Raw genomic sequence first — 12252 nt, 5'->3', positions numbered from 1 at the left:
AGGATGAACAAGCGGCCCCTCCTTCTACAATAACTGTTTTGTTATATGTGATTTTACTATGTTAAAATTAAACCTTCCTTTTGATTTAAGCAGAAAAGGGGAGGTGATGTGGTATTCCCACTCTGTATGCTGTGAATACCATTGGTTAATAAAGAAACTGTCTTGGGCCTGTGCAGGGAATAGCAGTAGATGGGGAAAACTAAACTGAATGCTGGGAGAAAGAGGGAGGAGTTAGAAAGAAGCCATGTAGCCCTGCTGGAGACAGATGCTGGGCACTTTACCCGGTAAGCCACAGTCACATGGCACTACACAGATTACTAGAAATGGGTTAAATTAAGGAATAAGTGTTAGCTGATAAGAAGCTAGAACTAATGGGCCAAGTAGTGATTTAATTAATACAGTTTTTGTGTGCTTATTTCAAGTCTGAGCTGCTGGGCAGTAGGAAATGAGCTAGCAGCCTCCTACAACAAAACACCACCTCTCTTTCACCCAGTTTCTCCAGTAATACCTATTCATCCTCTGTTGTTCTCCAGCCCTTAACATTCACTGGGGACTCAGCTAGCAGTAATCAAGTGTTTCTCATAGGGTCATCTATTATAGGCTGATTCCCTTTGTACTGTCACAGATCATACAACCCTTGTCTCATGAAATATTGAGTAGTTATATTATCGTGTGTTTCTGCTTCTCTGGCACAGTGACTGATACCATGAGCTCCCCACTCACAAGGCAGCCTGTGAAGGGTTCTTCTGTTCCGTGTCTGACTCTTCTTCAATTCAAACAGTTTAGCTGGAGACTGTTCTCAATTGTAACACTTTCATGTACTTAGCTGTTATAAAGTCCCAGTCTTCATACTGGATGTCCATATTGTCTTTTTTCCTGTTACAATTCTTCCCTTACATGGGCAAATTCTTTCTGACTAAAATGCCCAGGCTCAGTTGCATGCCTTAGAGCTCACAACAAAGGCCATACAACAGTTGCCACGTCCTGCTTGTGACTCTGTCTCATACCTACAACTTTTGGAGATCTCACTCAATACACTCTCCAGTCTCTCAGTTATTTAGGAGACTTACCATACTTTCTTTACTTTGAGAACCCAATAAAGGAGATGGTGTTTATCTTGCATGTCTTGGTTCATCCAGGTAGATGTGCTCAAGGTGAGGTTATTTTTTTTCTCTAAATTAGCTAATCCCCTGTGACATCAGCTATACCATAGATGTCAGTGTGTGAGACATAAAAACATAAGATGTGGCTAAGACAAGGAGTAATTGTAAAGCTAATTTCTGAGAGCAAGCACATCAGGTTTTCAAGAAAAGAGAATAGTATATGGGTGACTTCCTGAAAGCCCCTCTGTTTTTCTCTCATCAAATGTCATGGGGCCATCTCTCAAATCTCTGGTTTTGCTCTTGAAAGAAGACCTGTAGGGCCCTTGATGTGACTTCTGCAAGTTTCTCCAATCTCCCACACATCTAGTAATGCATTGACACCATACTCCAGTGATGTCTTCCTCACCGGTGTCACCCCTCCCATCAGCTGGTGACTCTCCCCAAGTGGTATGATAAATGTCAACCTGCCCTAGAACAAGGTGCCAGGGCTCCACTTCTGCCAGGCAGGAACTTCTCCAGGTGGAAAGCTGACGTGATCCTTTGAGCATCACAGAAAGACATTTCCCAGAGTGTCATCGCTGCTTACAGTGGGAGGGGGCAGCCCCTGGAGTCACTCTCTGTGTTATAAGGTACCTGGATCTGTGGAGGAGAGAGTTCTATAAGATCTTTCCAAGTGACGGGTCTTCCTTAGTGCATTCTGAAGGGACAAGACCACCATGATCTTGGCAATAATCCTCTTCGTGGCTGCTTGCCTCCTGGTTCTGGGTGTCAGTATACGGGTTCTTACAGAGGAGATCTTCACTGTCCGTATTCCTGTTCCCATCACCCACCGAGTGAGATTTCACATTCTACACTACGTATTCCAGCTGACAATAACATTGGTAAGTTTTGTTTTCAACGACTGTGTTCTGCCTGGTGTAGACAAAATTCCAGCCTTGGGAAAAGATTTGGCAAAGATCCATATAATTTAAGAGCGCCTGATAATATACACTGGTCAATGATGATGACAGACATTGTGATAAGGACTTTGTAAATACTGTGGCCCTATTACAGTGTCCATTCAATTCTCTCAGTTCATATACTACTAGCATGGGGGCAGTTACTTTGGAAGAAATTCATGGAGAAGGTTTCTGATGAGGACTGTAGAGTCTGTGTGATAAAAATTGGAGGAGTAATTATGTGTAGTGGTCCTACCTTGGTAGAGTAGCATAAAGCTGTCTGTTCATCACCAGTTGGGAAAAACAGGCCTACTGTTCTTTTGGTAGAAATAGAGTCTTCAGTTAAGTGTAGAAGGGGTTGACAGGTTGTGATGCCCTGGTCCCCATGGTTCTTGATATATTTTGCATGTTTGAAACCAGAAGTCTTAAACCACAGCACAAGATTTTAGTACCTTCTTGGTATAGGTTGTTCCCATTTAATTTTTAAAATGTTTTTATTATTTGATAATTTCATATAATGTATTTAGATCATATTCACCCTTTTTACCTCTCCTGCTACTTCTACCCTCTCTACTCCCTGCCCACACAACTTTGATTTTTTTAATTAATTCATTTATTTTTATCAAGTCAAGTTTCTGTAATCTTGGGAGTTGAGCCTGCCCTGGAGTCTTGTCCACCACCAGGGGTCACATCATTTAATAAACAGGCTTTTCCTCACACAGATGCTATCGCATGTCAATAGCCCCTCAGCTAGTACTGGAGTTCTGTGTCCACCTTTCTCCCCTCTGTGCTGAAAGCTCAGTCTGGCTTGTGCTTGAGGAGGTCTTGTACAAACTGTGTGAGTTTGTATATGCTACAGTCTTGGTATGTCCAGAGGCCACTGTTTCTTTCAAGTTTTCTGCTTCCTCTAGCTTTTATAATCTTTCTGTACACCTTTCTGTGAAGACCTCTGAGCCTGGGAGAGGAGTTTGATACAGATGTCCCATATAGAACTAAGAATTCCATAGTGTTTTAATTCTCTGCATTACTACTGTTATTATTTTAAAATTTTGGGAAGGGCAAAATAGTATTGTATTTTCCTTCTTAGACTCTGTTCTCGAGCTTTGAAAATTAAAAGAGAGATTAACTGGAGATAGATGGTTTTTGGTATTTATCACTTTATTTGAATATCTAATGAGTATAAACTAAAATGTGGTTAGATCTGAGGGTTTATATTTTATTTTGACACAGAATCATAAAGTCATAGAGAAATGAGAAAGGAAAGGTGCTTACTGAATACAAGATAAATAGAGTGACTAAAAACTGGGTTGGGCATCTGTGCCGTACTAAGCTTGGTGAAAAGTATAAGTTGTGGAAGGACCTGAAGATGAGTGTCAGGAGACAGACCAGTCCTTGCCATCCCACTCTGGGAAACATCTCTTAGAACCTCCCATCCTCAGTGTATTGCAGAAAAGAAGAGACAAAACTCCCTCTTCCTTACTTCCTAGCAAACAAAGAGGCTTATGCACGGAGCCAATGCAGTGCTGTGTTTATCCCTCGTGACACTCTCAGTCTCTGTGTGTGTGCCCAATGGGACTATGCACTGTGGCACACTGGGCCTCGAATCCAGCTGCCAATCAAGGCTTCCAGGACAGAGGTGAATGCCGAAGACAAACATCACTCATAGCTTCCCTTCTAGTAGCAAATGATGCACACTCATGATGAACATGCCCAACCTGCTCTCAGAACAGTACCCTGAGTGGAAGCTGACTCTGGTGAAGAAAAGGCAGGAGGAGACCATGAATTCTGCTAGGGAGAGGCAGAAGAAACCTGCCTTACTGAGAGGTGACACCTGAGCTAGCAGCTTAAAGGTGGTGAGGGAAGAGGCACATGGGTATCTTGTTAGCTAAGATATCCAGGGGCCTGGACTTTGGATGTTCAGTCTGGAGTTCAGTGTAGTGGAACAGGAGAGGAGGGGGAGGGAAGAGGGTGGTATTAGGGGGTGTGGCTGCAGACTGTATAAACTGTTAAAGGTGCCCTAAGATCATTGGTGTTTCCCCAATAAGATGAAAGGCCACGTGGCAAGTAAACTCACAAATGTCTAATCTTCCAGGTGGAATCCACCACCAGGACATGTGTTGGTGTCTGCCAATATGTCTAGGAGTAAAAAGTTGAACTCACTAACCCAGTCCCCATGTCAGTGTTTTAAGTGGCCCACTTGTTGGTCCCCAGCTGCTCAGCAGCTCTGACCCGAAAAAATCACACAGAAACTGTATTAATTAAACCACTGCTTGGCCCACTAGCTTCTTATAGGCTAACTCCTACATATTAATTTAACCCATTTCTATTCATCTGTATATTTGCCACGTGGCTATGGCTTACCAGCTGAAGTTCCCAGTGTCTGTCTCTAGTGGGGCTACATGGCTTCTCTCTTACTCTGCTTCCTTTCTCTCAGCATTCAGTTTAGTTTTGCCTGCCTAACTCTGTTCCCCTATAGCTCTGCTATAGGCCCAAGGCGGTTCTTTTATTAACCAATGGCATTCACAGCATACAGAGGGGAATCCCACATCATGTCAGTCAGTACAGAAGTCATAGTCCAAAGTTGTCCTGTTGTGAGACATTTGTGGTTACCAGGTTCTAGTCTCACCTTTTCCTCCTCAAAAATCTAAAGTACCTGTGGTGGTTTGAAAGAAAATGACCCCCGAAGGGAATGACACTATTAGGAGGTAGGGCTTTGTTGGAGGAAGTGTGTCACTATTGGGGTAGGCTTTGAAGTCTCCTATGCTCAAGATGCTGCCCAAGTGTCTGAGTCTACTTCCTGTTGCCTGCATATCAAGATGTAGCAGCTTTCTCCAGCGCTCTCTGCCTGAACACCACCATGCCACCCCATCCTGCTGATAAGGGACTAACCCTCTAACACTGTCAACTGCCACCTCAATTAAATGTTTCCCTTGATGAGGATTGCCACGGCCATGGTGTCTCTTTATAGCAATAGAAACCCTAACTACGACAGTGGCCTTGAATTTCAGGCTTACCAGTGGATTCTATCCCTGTCATTCACACTTAAAGAACACCACAGAGTTTCTGACAAGCACATAGTTGATGCTCAGACTATCATGGATAAGGTAATCACCATAAGCAAACTTCACCATTTGGTAATTTTCATAACCCATCCACTTTATACCACCCAGAAGTCCTAGAGTACATACGCATTAATCTTGCTTTGTGGATGAGAGAATTATGGAGAATAGTTGTCACTGAGTCACCTAGTTTGGGACACATAGTTTGGAGAAGAAATTGAAGTAGGCATGGGCCTCACAGCTGCAAAGGATGCACCGAGAAACTTCAAGTCTCTGTGATAGACTTTGGGCCAGCACTCAACTTTACTGTGTACTGTGTGTGACAGAGGCTATCATGTGAGTCATAAAATGACCATGGGACTGGAAATAGTGACTCTCCTCATATTTTTGTTTGGATCTTTGTGTTTGTTTTTGATCAATCAAAACAAAACATAAACACTATACATAGCTACAGCTCTGGCTGTCCTGAGATTCACTATGTAGACCAGGCTGGCCTCCAACACATAGAGACCTGCTTGCCTCAGCCTTTTAAATGCTGTGATTAAAGGCATGCACCACCACACTCAGTCTCGTGGTGTATTTTTAAGGAATGGGAAAATCAATGTGAAGAGGCACCAATGTATTTAGGAGGTGAAGTGCCAGGTGAGAGAAATGAGCTGGGAGCTAACATAGGATCAAAACCGTGGGACCACTGTTGCAAAGGCCTCTGGGAAATCCTGACGACAAGGAGGAGGAGTTTCTCTCCTAGTTTGTGTCTCTCATTTCCTAGACCTTCACAACGAGACTCTGATTTACTTACAGGAAACAATTCCATCCAATTAGAAGCTTTGGCCAAGTCCTGAGTTGACCCATACAGTACCTTGGGCCACAGCAGTAGAGAGGAAGGAATGGATGACTGTGGAAGGCAGCCAACTGTCTTTCCCTTCTATCTCTCTGCAGGGGAATTTACTGGAAAAGATGAAAATTTGCTCCATGCCCCACTTTTTCCGCTTCATCCAAGACCTGGTGGTGCCAAAGAATAACTATGGTGTGTCGGTAAAGAACCTGCATTTTGGAACAATCCCTGTGAGGCTATTCCAGCCCAAGACTGCCTCCTCGGGCCTCCGACGAGGCATCATCTTCTACCACGGAGGAGGTTGTGTGTTTGGCGGCCTGGGTAAGAAGTGTCTCTGAGGTATAGGGAAGGAGGGGGTTTCTCACAACTGACATATCTACAACCACATTCCATTGGGAATTCTTGGGAGGGATACAAAGAAAGCAGCGGCAGAAATCCTTCTGAGGAGGCCAGACAGAGCCCAAGGGTTATGCCAGTCAATAAGGTTGTGGTTTCCATGGAAACGCCTTCTATAATAAGCCTTAGTCCAGGAGGGGACACAGTGTCACTAGCAGCCAAGTTTTTGGTGTAATTCCTCCCTTCCATTCCTTCGCAAAGCCACTGGCTCATCTGAGATCCCCAAATCACATATCCTCAGCTCTGACGAACCACTACAGTGTGACAACTCTGTACCCACTGCACCCTTTCAGCTAGGCGTCTCTTCTCCATTTCTTAACTTGTAGGCTGTTCTGTTTTAGGAACCACGGGGTCTTAAAACATGCCTCATAGAACATTTCTGCAATCTAGCCCCTTCTTTGTCCCCTGTGATATCCTCTCCCAGGCAGTGACTTTTTGTCCCCTGCTTCACTTACTCTGCTGTAGCAGCATGTTGTGCTGCTGTGCTGCTGTGCTGAGCTGTGCTGAGCTGTGCTGAGCTGTGCTGAGCTGTGCTGAGCTGTGCTGAGCTGTGCTGAGCTGTGCTGCTGTGCTGTTGTGCTGAGCTGTGCTGAGCTGAGCTGTGCTGAGCTGAGCTGAGCTGTGCTGAGCTGTGCTGAGCTGAGCTGTGCTGAACTGTGCTGAGCTGTGCTGTGCTGAGCTGTGCTGAGCTGTGCTGTGCTGTGCTGAGCTGTGCTGAGCTGTGCTGCTGTGCTGCTGTGCTGAGCTGTGCTGCTGTGCTGAGCTGAGCTGTGCTGAGCTGTGCTGAGCTGTGCTGAGCTGTGCTGAGCTGTGCTGAGCTGTGCTGCTGTGCTGAGCTGTGCTGAGCTGTGCTGAGCTGCGCTTCTGTACTGAGCTGTGCTGAGCTGTGCTGCTGTGCTGAGCTGTGCTGAGCTGTGCTGAGCTGTGCTGAGCTGTGCTGCTGTGCTGAGCTGTGCTGCTGTGCTGAGCTGTGCTGAGCTGTGCTGCTGTGCTGAGCTGTGCTGAGCTGTGCTGAGCTGTGCTGAGCTGTGCTGTGCTGTGCTGAGCTGTGCTGAGCTGTGCTGAGCTGTGCTGTGCTGAGCTGAGCTGTGCTGAGCTGTGCTGAGCTGTGCTGTGCTGAGCTCATCCCTCCTGGTCTTCTGGGCATGCTGTTTTGTTCTCAAAACATGTCCCCCATGGCTGGCTTGGAATGGGTGAATACCCTTTTGATCTTGAATCTTTTCACAAATGGCCTTTCTCAAGTGGCCTCCCCCAATATCTACCTGCAGAATTTTTCTGCCATTCTGAGGTTAAACACCTACCCTCCAGCTCCACCCATGACATCTTACTTGTTAAATGTCTTTATGGCATTTGTTACCACATCAGCTTTCTTTGGTTCCTCAATCCCTGTGTTCCTTTATTTCCTGTCTTTCTGCCCCTAGAAAGAATGGGAATGCTTAGAGAGAGAGACCTGTGTGGTCTGTGTTGCTGGATCCCTAGTGCTTGGCCTTATTGTTTGTAATTTTTTGACTGACTTATAAACATATGGATATAATTATCTATTGATGGTTGAGTGCAAGGGTAAATTTGCAAAGGAACAAATGGTTGAATGAGTGAGAAGCATGGACATAGGTAGACAAGGACAGATGGATGGCCCTCTCCGTTAGTAGAACAGGATGAGATGGGGACTACTTGCTGCCACCTAGTGGCAGAAATATCTGTGGCTCTTCTACACCTGGAAGTGTTGCATATGATGCCCCCAAATTAACTATGATTAGAACCCCGTGGGGGTCCCATCCCTGTCCAGCAGCAGTTTTCAGGCTCAGAAACCCTTGGAAGCATCTCCTAGATTGCCAGGCTCTTCGGTGGTGTAAAACACCCATAGAGATGCTCCTTATATGAGAAGCTGAAGTCCTGCCGTTCCTTTGGTTCAGTGTCCACAGGGATGTGTCCCTATCTCAACCCTGCCCTATGTACTCCAAGCAGAGTGAGTGACAGGTACAAAACTCTAAAACTGGAGCAACTAGGGGCCCTTAGTTGGAGGAAGGATGTGAGTGAGACAGAGCGTAGAGAAGCTGGACTGGTGGAAGGGTCCAGATCATGACTAAAAGGGACTCCAGGCCGGGCGATGGTGGCGCACGCCTTTAATCCCAGCACTCGGGAGGCAGAGGTAGGCGGATCTCTGTGAGTTCAAGACCAGCCTGGTCTACAGAGCTAGTTCCAGGACAGGCTCCAAAGCCACAGAGAAACCCTGTCTCGAAAAACCAAAAAAAAAAAAAAAAAAAAAAAAAAGGGACTCCAGACTGGCTGTCCATTAATGTCACACCCGCTCCCAGTCCCTTCCTACAAGTCAGTTCAGTCCCTGTCAAAGGCAGTCCCAGACATCTGTACTCAAGGGAGCCTGGGTGATGCAAATATATAGCAAGGCGGAAGCACAATTGTTCTGAGCTTTAACGCAGGAGCTGGCCTCCTGCCTCAGCTGACACTCCTTGACGCATTGGCCTCAGCACCTGGTTTCAGTTCTTACCAGATCATTGAAAGACCTTGTTTCCACCTAGCGATTGCCCATCATCACTACATTACTTGGTGAAATGTACAAAATCCTAGTTCTTGGTTCCTACTTCAGAGTTGCTGGTCCAGTGGGTCCTGAGCAGAACACGTGTACACAGGCCATCTAATACCTCTGTATGCCTGCAGCCAGGGCTGGACAGGGCTGAGTTTGGAACACCTCTCGGGTTCTAGGCCTGGAGCTGGACCTTCTGGAAGTTCAGATATACTCCCCATAACTGAACTGTTCCATCCAGCCTTTGTATATTTCCTATTCAATATGAAACATACAAAATTGTTACAAGGCCACTTTTGTCTACAGAGTGAGTTCCAGGATATCTAAGACTACACAGAGAAACCCTGTTTCACAAGAACAACAAAAAAAAATTTATTAAACTCATTCTAAACTCCACAATCTTAGCTTTGTCCATTTCAGACTCCCCAGGCGTTTTAGTCCTCAGTTTCCTCACTATAAAGCTCAATGATACAGAATATGAGCCCCAAATCCCCTTGAGCCCTGAGAATGATAACTGGCTTTCCCTGGAAGATCTGGCTACAGTCACTTCAGAGGTGACAAGAATCAGAAGACAGGAAGGATGTCATCTCCTGACTCATACCAGAAGCTTCTGTCTCAGGGCTGTGGTAGAAAGTTCTAGATCCTCCTCATGGACTACATTGGACCTGCTCTTGTCTTACAGATTGTTACCACAACACATGCAGCTACCTGGCCCGGGAGACGGATTCGGTGTTGCTGTCAGTGGGGTGAGTAACTTACAATAGACACTGACTTCAGCAGGTACCAATGAGCCCTGATAGGGTGAGTACGAGATTAGATGGTCTTGCTCTGCTCTAGACCAGTCTGTGGCCATTTAGTAAACGAGATAGAAAGGTGCACTGTGATGTGAAGGAATCTAGGTAGTGAAAAGTTAAATAAAACAAAACAACGGTTCAAAGACCACTGGTAGCTCAAGTTCCAGGGGAATCCAATGCCCTCTTCTGGTTCCTGTGGGCATTGCACCATGTGCACAAACCCACACAAAGACTCATACACATAATTACAAACTAAACGAAAAATAGTTTTAAAAAAAATTTACCACCGCAAAAGGCAACTTAAAGAAGAGAGAATTTATTTCAGTCTATTGGGAATGATTCCAGGAGGGTAAGAGTCCTTCATGACTAGGAGGCATGGCAGCGTGTGGCAGGCAAGGCCGTAGGAGTAGCAAGCTCAGAGCTCACATGCTCAACAGCAAGCACAGGAAGTGGGACAAGGCTATAAACACCCCAAAATGGCATACACAAGGAGACCATCCCTCTTCTCTTCTCTCTTGCTGCCCTTCACTCTCTTCTCTTCACTGTTATGTCCGGCTGAACCACCTTCATCTTGACTTTAACTTTAGCCTCCCCATGTTTCCAGACAGGCAATAAGACATGTCATTGCCTTGTATTTTTCATGACTTGTTTTCCCACTTTCAACTTGCATAATTCTCTGTGGGATTTGTTGGTCTATATGTATTTGAATGGAGAATCTCTGCCAATCTGTCACTGGGCAGGTTATTCAAAGTCAAATAAAAAACCATGAGGATAGCCCCCAGGCTACTTTTCTTCCCGTCACTGTGAAAATACACCCCGACCAAAGCAGGAGAAAGGTTCATTTTAGCTTGCAACTCTGGGTCACAGATTGTCATTAAGGAATGTCAGGGCAGGGACTTGAAGGCAGCCTGCTTACTAGTCCACAAAGTTCCTCTGACCAAGGAACTTACTTCACGGCCAAGTACAACAGGAAACACGGAGAATGTTTCTTGCTTGTTGGCTTGGAGGCTCATGTTTAACAGCCTAGGATTACCTGCCCAGGGAATGGTGCTGTCCACAGTGGTATTGGCCATCCAGTACCAATTAACAGTCAAGACAATCATCCCACACAGACACACCCACAACCAGATTTATTTATTTATTTATTTATTTATTTTTGTTTTGCTTTGTTTTTGAGATAGGGTTTCTCTGTGTAACAGCCCTAGCTGCTCTGGGACTTGTTTTACAAACCAAGCTGGCCTTGGACTCACAGAGATTTGCCTGCCTTTGTCTTTGAGTATGGTTCAGGCCACAGGTCAATTTGATCTAGGAAGTTCCTTAATTGAGGTTCGCCTCTCAGATAATTATAGGCTCCATCTGATGACAGTTGAAGCTAATCAGGGCATCCTCTTTATTTGTTTGGGTTACTCTTAAGGTTCAGTCAGGCTCTGTCTCCTCTGGGCATAGAGAGTGCTATTTGAATAGCCCCCACGAAACCCTGTAATTGTTAGCATTCTGTATGCTTGTTTGTTTGTTTTTTCCTCCTTAGGTACCGCAAGCTTCCTGACCACCATCACCCTTCTGCTTTCCAGGATTGCCTGAATGCCACCATCCACTTCTTGAAAGACCTGAAAACCTATGGGGTAGACCCTGCTCGGTTGGTGGTTAGTGGAGAAAGCATAGGAGCTGGGGCCGTAGCCATTATCACCCAGGTGTTATTGGGCAGGCAAGATCTCCCTCGGTTTCGGGCTCAGGTTCTGATTTATCCAATCACCCAGGTGGTCAATTTTCAGTTACCATCTTACCAGCAGAATCAAAACACCCCATTCCTACCTAGAAAATTTTTGATGACTTGTGCGTGTAAGTATTTGGCCATTGACCTCTCCTGGATGGATGCTATGTTGAAAGGTATAAATATACCCCCAGACTACTGGAAGAAGTATAAGAAATGGCTCGGCTCTGACAACATCCCCCAAAGATTCAAGAGCCAAGACCTACAACCCAAGTTTCCTGGACCTTTTAATGAGACTGCCTATTTGGAAACCACACGCATTTTTGATTTGGAAGCTTCACCTCTCCTAGCAGATGACAAGACCATTGCTCAGCTTCCCGAAGCATTCCTGGTGAGCTGCGAGTATGATGTTCTCCGCGATGACTGCTTGCTCTACAAGAAACGCTTGGAGGACCAGGGGGTCCCTGTGACCTGGTGCCATGTAGAAGATGGCTTTCACGGATGCATACTTTTATTTGATAAGGGCATTTTCTCTTTTCCTTGTTCACATGAGGTTATGAATTCTACAGTCAGTTACATAAAGGGCATATGAGGTCTTGGGGGTGAAGTCAGTAGTTAAACAATTACTTAGCATGCACAATTAAAACTTTAGCACTGCAAACAAACAACCCTAAAGAAACAAGTAAACAAGCAGAATGAAAAACAAAAACAAAACCCATAAAGGAAAATAGAGAAAAAGAAGTATATGACAGCACACATAAGTAGGATAAGTCAAGGATGACCTCTGACATCAGCAAAGGATTCGATGATTCGCTGCTGGTCAGATCCCCTTGAGTTGGTTCATCTCATTGTCTCCTCAACTGGTTTCAAAGCC

General features: G+C 45.3%; 1 protein-coding gene across 1 annotated transcript; it reads left to right on the top strand.

Moving 5' to 3' along the window:
- The first annotated feature begins 1819 nt into the window (after positions 1–1819).
- Positions 1820–11970, top strand: LOC142834091 (arylacetamide deacetylase-like 4 family member 1). Its single transcript, XM_075946162.1, has 4 exons — positions 1820–1984; positions 6040–6256; positions 9556–9619; positions 11196–11970. Exons 1-4 carry the CDS (start codon positions 1820–1822, stop codon positions 11968–11970), a joined length of 1221 nt encoding a protein of 406 aa, XP_075802277.1.
- The last annotated feature ends 282 nt before the right edge of the window (positions 11971–12252 follow it).

Source organism: Microtus pennsylvanicus, chromosome 13 (assembly GCF_037038515.1).
Source record: "Microtus pennsylvanicus isolate mMicPen1 chromosome 13, mMicPen1.hap1, whole genome shotgun sequence".
NCBI lineage: Eukaryota > Metazoa > Chordata > Mammalia > Rodentia > Cricetidae > Microtus > Microtus pennsylvanicus.
Note: the sequence above shows the minus strand (reverse complement) of the source record. Positions and strands in the feature narration are given on the sequence as shown.

Coding starts and splice junctions, on each gene's coding strand:
- LOC142834091 (XM_075946162.1), top strand. CDS start 1,820: ATGATCTTGGCAATAATCCTCTTCGTGGCTGCTTGCCTCCTGGTTCTG. Junction 1,985..6,039: donor TCCAGCTGACAATAACATTG/GTAAGTTTTGTT, acceptor ATCTCTCTGCAG/GGGAATTTACTGGAAAAGAT. Junction 6,257..9,555: donor TTGTGTGTTTGGCGGCCTGG/GTAAGAAGTGTC, acceptor CTTGTCTTACAG/ATTGTTACCACAACACATGC.